This window comes from Geospiza fortis, unplaced genomic scaffold (assembly GCF_000277835.1).
Source record: "Geospiza fortis unplaced genomic scaffold, GeoFor_1.0 scaffold157, whole genome shotgun sequence".
Taxonomy (NCBI): domain Eukaryota; kingdom Metazoa; phylum Chordata; class Aves; order Passeriformes; family Thraupidae; genus Geospiza; species Geospiza fortis.
Genome location: NW_005054314.1, coordinates 6583712 through 6592271, shown reverse-complemented (window position 1 = coordinate 6592271; position 8560 = coordinate 6583712). Strand labels below are relative to the sequence as shown.

Here is an 8560-nt window from a genome sequence, read left to right as displayed (position 1 = left end):
TTGTAAACCATTTTAACTATAAAATATAAATTTGGAAGTTAAACTACCTAAAGATAGCTTTGCAACTTTCAGTTATAAAACTAACCTAACCAAATGAAGTGGTAGATGGATTGGTGCTTTTGCTTCTTCTAAGGACAAATTACGTTTTCTTTCCTCTGAAAATTTGTTATTGAAAATGACTAATAAGAAGAGAGCAGAATCAAAGCAAATGCCCCTAACATTATGTAATTGTTCCTCTAAGCACTTCTGGGTTGAAGAACTGAGAATCCAACTGAAAACTAAATTCTGCTTGTGGTAGTAATGGAAAAAAAGTCACTGACTTTGGAGGGATTATTTGCATAACAGGGGAAAGGAAGATTTTGTTGGACAACAGAAGATGAGAAAAATTTTCTAAAATAAAGAAAAAATTGTTGATACGGTTAGAAAACATTACTGCATAACTGCTTTACAGATTCTCTCTCATCCATATACAGATAATCCAAAAGAGAATATCACAGGCACTTAACAAAGTCTAGTTTCAGAAATACAATAGTACCAAACAATTTTATTAATATTTCATACAAATTTTGAAGTCAACACTGACTAGTATTTTGATATTGATGAAGGCAAACAAAATTAATAAACAATAGGTTTCTGTGTTTTACATTGGACTGGATGTCATAAGTAACTGCCTTAATTATAAACTAACCTAAAATAGTAATGATCAAAACAGGGTAAAGCCAATACATTTTGTTTTCTTTACTTTATTTCAAAATAGAGTGATTATAAATACATTCTTGTTATATTTCCTTCCTAACTCTTTGGATGCAACCAAAAAAAAAGTCTCACTGTGCTCATTTCATACAATATCAACATACAAATCATGCAAAAGATATTATAGATATTATACCACCATCAAGTTCTGGATGTTTTTTCTTGATTCTGAAACATTTGTTAACATTATTCACAAGGCCATGCCTTTATAATTTATATCATCATTATGGCTTTAAAAAAAAAGCATTTAAAAATATATTTATACTAGATTGTTGCATTATTGTCAATCTTGCACACTAAATGCAAAACATAAATCACCTGTTCTTGTGTTCTTGCACCGCGGTATTTGCTTTCTGATAAAATTGCACAATTTTTTTTTCTTTTTCAAGAAAACGAGTACACTTTATTGATTTCATTTAAAAATGGAAACTTCTTTATAATACAATGGAGACAACAGATTATGCCAACACCTTCACTGATTTAGTTTATGTCTATGGGTCTTAACAGCCATTTTACAAGCATGGCCACTCAAACCAATATAATGAACAGACAGACCCGTTAAGCCACACCCAAGAGTCACCTTCTCAGAAAGACTGACCAGAGATTTGAATGGACATCACACTAAAACTGCTGTGCAGACACATACACCGTTTCCAAACATGGAGAAAATAAACTGACACTAAGGTTGCCATTCAAAGTAACAATTTCACAGAAAAATAGTGTTTCGCCAGCTTCTGCATTCTTCACTCACACTATTATGCCTACATATTGCACCATACATTGTAAAACACTTAGGGACAATTTCTACAGGAAGGTCCAGATTGTGCAACCTTTACTGATGCTGGTGAACCTACACTCAACTGCATAACCCCAGACGAGTCTCTGGGCTCTATGGATTATATACAATGGTTCTGAGCTGGCTTGTTCTGAAGTCAATGACAAAACTCTAGCTAAGCCCCACTCTTGGGCAGGTATCTAATTATTATCTCATGAATAGTACCTCTGCACATGACTTATGTTGAGGTGAATTGCTTTACTGGAATTGGGGCCTCAGTGATCAGAAAACTCTGACCCGGTGTAATGGTACAGCATAACGGTTCAGTTCTTTTGATCAGCAAACAGAAGACACCACTCCAAAAACCAAAAAAACTCAAACAAATTAAAAATACCAAACCAAACCAAAACAAAAACCCAGAAAGAACACCCCCAGAAAACCTCACAACACAAAATGAAACAAAAAAAAAGCCTCATTTTTTTTAGCTTAGGAAGGTATGATCATTTATCTCTGTTCTTTTGACTCAGGGCAGCACAAGTCACAAGCACATCAGTTTTACCATCACTTAGAAGTAATTCCTTACTTGCAATTTTTAATATTTTTAGCACTCTCCGGAGGATCATACAGGACATGTCAGTGAGTGTGTCAGACACCTTCTGCTTTGGCAAACCCCAGTGAACTTGGACCCATCCTTGAGGCCACAGAGCTCTGTGCAGAGCAGACCAAGAGCTGTCACCCTCAGCCTACTGAAGGAGCCAGCAGAGTCCACCTGGTCAGTGCAACATAGACACTCCTTAATCCACAGACAATAAATAAACTCACATGTTCTCATCCAAACCTAAGCCATGCATTATTGCATCATTGGTCAACCAGGAGCTTTTTATGCCAGAACTGCATGTGTACGCAGTATCCATGTCCTCAAAATCCCCATGACATTCTGAATCAAGTTAATTACTGTGCATGGATAGAGGCAGCTTTTTAAAGAAACTCAGCCATTAATTCATCTCTTGCAATTTTATTATCTGAAGTCATGTATATACTACGCATTATGGAGAAAAATAATAAAACCATCTTCTTTCTAAGCCAAAAGAGCATAAACAAATGTCTGAAAGTAGAGAAAGGTTTTGTTTGCTTTCCCTTAAATAAAGAAGCAGTGCTTTTTTTTTTTTTTTGTCTTTTTTGATAAAAATATACTGCAGGCTGTTTGCCAAGTATCATTCCAGAATAAAAATTTCAACTCAGTGTCACAAAGCCCTGAAATTAGAGGTTTATATTGGAAATAGCTGACACAGCCTTCTTCACAGTATTATTATTGAGTCTTGCTCTAATTTTTGCTAGCTTCAAATTCATGAAAAATGTACGTGTTTATATCCTACTATCTTAATTGACTAATGTATTGATTATAAAAGGTAAGGAGGGGTAAAGGTTCTGAAAGCAAAGGAGATAAGAGGGTCTTATCCAAAGCTCATTGAGTCAAAGAAATTTTGTTAATCTCATCTCATAGATTTGCTCTAGGATGCTTTACCAATGTATCTCCATTCTCATGTCAAAGTACCATCTATCAGTGAGATACAATGGGGATTTTCCATTCTCCTACATTTTTTCCTGGCTATTCAGATTCAGCTTTCCAAAGGCAAGCTTTTACTCTCTAGTTGTGAGCTACACAGTCCTCTGAACTGAGACCACTATATCCATTTTGCACTGTGGTTTTGAACAGGATTTGCCATATTGTTCACTGCTCTGATCAGGTTTTGCTGATTAAAAGCAGCCAGAGAGATAAGAACAGAAAGCTTCTGCATGTACAATAAAAATATTCCCCTCAGAATGAATTCCTGTAAATGCCTGTGAAAAGTATTCAGATTAAGCTGTAGAGACCTGAAAAGCAAGAAAACTGATGGCAAGTAACAGCCTGGGACACAATACTAAAAAACTAATCAATCTATTTCAAAATGCACCATTGGTAACAGATCTGAAATAAGGTAATATGCTAATCTCACAAGAATAGTACAGAACAATTTTATTATTATTATCATTATTATTATTATTATCATTATTATCTGATCACTTAATTCTGGATGATGCTATACATTACATCCCCGGTTGCTGTTTGGTATATTGTTCTGGTTTTATTTATACTGAATGATTAATGCATTGTGATCAGGAAAACAAGTCAGGCATATTAAATACATATTAAGGAGTACATATTTTTTTCCTATGTAGTATACAAAGTATTTCATAAATATGAATTATATTACAAAAATAATTTCTGCTACGCTCACACAGTAAGCACTTTGACAATTTTGGACAACCTGTTGGGGTTGCAAGAGTTTCACGTAACTGAGAAGGAACTCTAGTTTTAATTGGAGATGAGTCTTAGAACAGATTCTGCATAAATATCAAATATTTTCTTCAGATGTCACAAATACTGCAGAAGTCAGGTTGAACTATTTTCTTTCTTTCTTTCTTTTTAAATTTTCTGTATAGACATGTATGCTTCAAGTGGTCAGATTTATTTCATAGGTATGTAATGCATGGTATATTTTAAACACAATTTAACATTATAATTCCAGTGGTTTCAAGATGCAGCCCATAAATGTAACCAATTTACACATACTATTGAATGTTCTCTCTTTGCATGCTTGTTACTTTCCAGGTAAGCTTTAAACAGTGCCATTAGAACACCACAAATCAAAGGATTACTCCAGTTCCACCAACTTAAATCCACGTGCAGGATGAAGGGCCCAGCTGAAGTACAAATATCAGTACCAGGTTTCTTGTGTTTGTTCTAACAAATCACAAGGAGACGATGGTTTGCATTTGAGATACAAAACATATATGCCTCTTGAGGTTAAATTCAGTGTAACATGTATAAAGCATCCCTTTGGCAATAGAGTTTGCAGTATCCCTACAGGATTCCACAGGGCATGAGCTTTATGGAGTAAAATCTATTAAGGAAATTCTCCTCTACTTGACAAATCATACGCAGCTACAGTTAATCAGACACCCCTGGATACACCTGCCTCTATGCCTATCAATATAATATAGTATTTGGAAGTTAAAAGTCAACAAAAGGCACTTTCATCATTAAATAAATGTCCTCTGTAGGCAATAAGATTGTATGACCTATATTTTATTCAAAGCTGTTTGTTCTTCAAGGACTTGTAGGTAGTCAGGTGAACCTTGAAGTTTAGCTTTTAGTTCAAAATATTCACTTTTTCTTTGTTCTACTACAATTTTACTATGATTACCACCTATTAGAGATTTCTTGGCTTTTTTGTCTTGCAGTTTCTCTGGGTAACGTATTTCAAAGCCACTGACCCCTATGCTGTTGTATTCCTTTTTACTTTCAAGAAAATTTTGAATAAATACATTGGAATCCCTTCCAGGGAATAACTCATCCAGTTCATCGATTGTGCTAAGTCTTTTTCTGGAATCCACATGCAACAAATCTTTCTCCTTGTCATTCATGTTTCTCAGAATGACTTTTTGCCCTGGTGGGTCAGCAAACGTGAAGCCTGTTTCAGACTCTTTCAAGCCACAGGTATGACTTTTGCTCATCTGCTCAATGGTTTGAGGAATGAAGGCCTCTGCACCCAGTCCATCTTTTTTGTTTGACTTGTGATCGTGCTTTCTTAGCTGCAGTTGCATAGAACTGCACTCTTGGTTTCCAATCCCTTCATGCTTTATGGTTGGTTTTTTGTTGCGCCGAAGCACAAAAACAAGAAGACAAAAAGCAACAAACACTGTTAAAATCAGCACAACCAGTATGCTCAGGATTAGGATGGACAATGGAACTGGGCCACCAGGAGGACTCCGGACTGGTCCCGGGGGTGTTGTAAAAATAACAGCAGGCATGGGACTAGTGAACAGAGCAGATGGCTTGTTTAAAAGTTTAGGACAGAGAATCTCATTTTTCAGAGACTTAAGTTCTATGTTAGCAAACTGCACAGGTGTCTCACATTTCAATTCCTTCACCACAATACCGTCATTTAGCTTCTCAAGCCACAGTTTTAAAGCAACTAAATCACAAGTGCAGTCCCACGGATTACCTTCCAAATCTATTTGTGTAAGAGACTTTAGCTGATCAAGAACACCACTTACAGGTAAATACATGAAGTGATTGTTCCTCAGATTCAGTCTAGCAAGTGGTGCACCAGCAAAAATATACGCTGGCAAGCTTCGCAGAAGATTGTTGTTCAGGTAGAGCAACTGCAAATTTGGCATTAAGTCAAAGGTGCCTGCTAGGATTTCTTTGATAACATTGTATTCCAAATACAGATATTGCAAATTGTGGAGGCCAGCAAACATCTCTGGGCTCAGACGCTCTATCTGATTGCCATTGAGGTACAATCTCCGTAAATTTGTAAGGTTGCGGAAAACATCTCCTTTGATCACTGAAATCCGATTGCTGCCTAAATGTAGCAAATCCAGCCCCTCAAAGTCAGCGAAATCTGTAGTATCCACATCCTTAATATAATTGCCATTTACATGCAGTTTCTTGGCATTTAAAGGTTTGGGTACGAGTTCAGCCATCGATTCTATATTTCTTTCTTGGCAATTTACACTTAATCCCAAGTCTGAAGGATGAGTTTTGCAAACACAAGGGAGCGGACAAGGAGTTAAAGGAGGCACCCTGGTCTGGTAAGATACGATCTGACTGAGATTGCGACTGGACAGTGCTTTGCCTGCTACTATCCCCGAGATCTTCGAAGGATTTGTAGTCTTTGGTGCCTTTGTGACTAATCTGTGCACTGATGTTTGAGTGGTGTGGCCGTTGGGCGTGCTGTAGCCGGGCTCCAGCTGCGAGGGAGGCAGGATGCGCACGTCAAAATCACTCCCTGTCCCCATGGAGCACAGCTCCTGCTTATTGGTCTCTTTCAGCAGCCTTCCATACAAGTCACTGGGTGTTTCACAGATAGCCTCTCCAATGTAGATGTTATAGGGCATGTTCTCCAGCCACGCTTTCAAAGGCAACAAATCACAAGTACAATTCCAGGGGTTGTCTTCCAGCTGCAGTTCAACAATTCGCCCGATGTGTTCCAGAACTCCAATGTATGGCAGCTTCTGTATTCGATTCCCTCGTATATCCAGATGGGTTAGAGAAGCAAATCGAAAAATATTATCGGGAAGGAATGAAATCAGATTGTCATTAAGTATCAGGACTTTCAGCTTGTGAAGCTTATTGAAGGCTCCCCGTTCAATAAACTTGATTAAATTGTAGTCAGCTTGGAGATACTCCAAGTTCTCTATGCCAAGGAAAGTGTCAGCCCGGAGAATCTTTAATTCGTTGTTGTTCAAGTGCAACTGTTTTAATGCACTAAGACCCATAAAGGCCCCTCCCTCAATGTTCTGTAACTTATTATTACCCAGTTGCAAGGACACTGCATGTGTAAAATTAAGAAAGGAATTTGGATATAGAATAATTAGCAGGTTGTTTTGAAAGTTGAGGTGGTAAAAATTAGACCATGGTGGTTTAAGCTGATTTGGTCTGTAGACTGCGACCTTCTCACAGTTGACATAGAGTACATTCTCAACTGACACACAGGAGCAAACATTGCAAATTTCCACAGATATATCAGCATCTGCAGTTGTAGAAGAAACTGGAGATAACAGAACCAGAAAGAGCCACAGAATCATCTTCTTATGATCAGCAAGCAACCTTAGGCTCCTGAACAAAGATAAAGAATCTAAAGAAGAAAGAAGGAAAGAAAAAGAAAATGTTTTTCAGTTGACATTGTTCCAAAATGTCACTTGGGTTAGAAATTGTATACCACTGAGCTACTGTACCTGCCAAGTATTATAGATAAACTACAAGAACTGAATTTAAATTAACATGAAAGACTTTAACAACCAAACAAATGCATGGGAGCTGGGATGATTTCAAACACAGAATGTAAATTTCTGTAGAGAAACACAAATAACTCTCAGGTCTGTCAAATGTATTTCTTTCTCTTGTACATGCCAAGCATGCATAACTAATAAAGTAAAATAACCAAAGGAGATTCCAATTTTATGCATATTTACTCCCCTCAATTGTGCACTGCTCATATGTTGCTGTGCATTTCAGGGATATTAAACACAAATGCTGATGTTATGCATGCCAAAACATCTGGGATGGGATAGCACAATATAGAAAGGATGGAGATGCTGACACAAAAAGCAATGCCAATGCTCAGTATATGTATATAAAGCAGCAGCACATACAAATGTATCACTATGATAAAGATATTCACTCAAGGGCTACATAGGCATGCACACACATTGTTTCTGTCACTTCTGATATCTAGTTTAAGTAAGTAGGTGATAAACTGACTGCAGAAATACAACTATTCACTAAACAAGATCAGCTCTGGGTGACCAATGGAAGCACTCAGACATGGAAGAAGCATGCACAAGCACACAGCCCCATCCCCAGGAATAACAATACACTGACTTGCAGGGAAAAAACAAAGTCACAATTTGCAGTCTGACACTACTGAAATCTGAGAACTATTTCCCCCCCCTAAAACATTATGTAATTTGCTCTTATTCCTGCATTGATAAGAACCCTTTGCATATAATCCGGCCAGCTGAACTGCCATTTTTTACGCAGAAGAACTCGAGCCACAGCATTTCCTCTGAGTTATAAGGTAGGGTTCCCCCCCTCCCCCCTTTTTTTAATAAATCAGTCAATAATCAATACATTGCACACACACACATTCCATCTTCCCATTTGCCCCATTTCCCAACTTGTCCCTTTCATTTCCTGCTGTAGGAAGCCACTGAGTTGGCAGGAGAGAGCCAGAATGAAAAGTGGAGAAAGCAGGAGCCAGCTGGAGGGAGGAGAACCGGGCTGGAGGGAGACACAAGTGGAGGATGTGCCGGGGGTCCTGGAAGGGAGGGGAGAGGAGGGATGAGCAAAGACCGCAGGACACAAGGACAAGAGGGAGAGGAAAAGCACGGAGGAGAGAAGGAAGGATGAGAGGAACTGATGGCCGAAGGAAGGGGTCAAGGAGGCCGCTTGCTGGGAGAAGGGGAAGCGGAGCCTCGGCC

The 8560-nt window shown here is 38.1% G+C and overlaps 1 protein-coding gene across 1 annotated transcript; it reads right to left on the bottom strand.

The window, feature by feature from the left end:
• Nucleotides 1–524: 524 nt before the first annotated feature.
• On the bottom strand, nucleotides 525–8530 carry SLITRK4 (SLIT and NTRK like family member 4). The gene is made up of 2 exons (XM_005419857.3): nucleotides 8226–8530; nucleotides 525–7215 (listed from the first exon to the last, which is right to left on the bottom strand). Exons 1-2 carry the CDS (start codon nucleotides 8230–8232, stop codon nucleotides 4652–4654), a joined length of 2571 nt encoding a protein of 856 aa, XP_005419914.2. The 5' UTR covers nucleotides 8233–8530; the 3' UTR covers nucleotides 525–4651.
• Nucleotides 8531–8560: the final 30 nt, after the last annotated feature.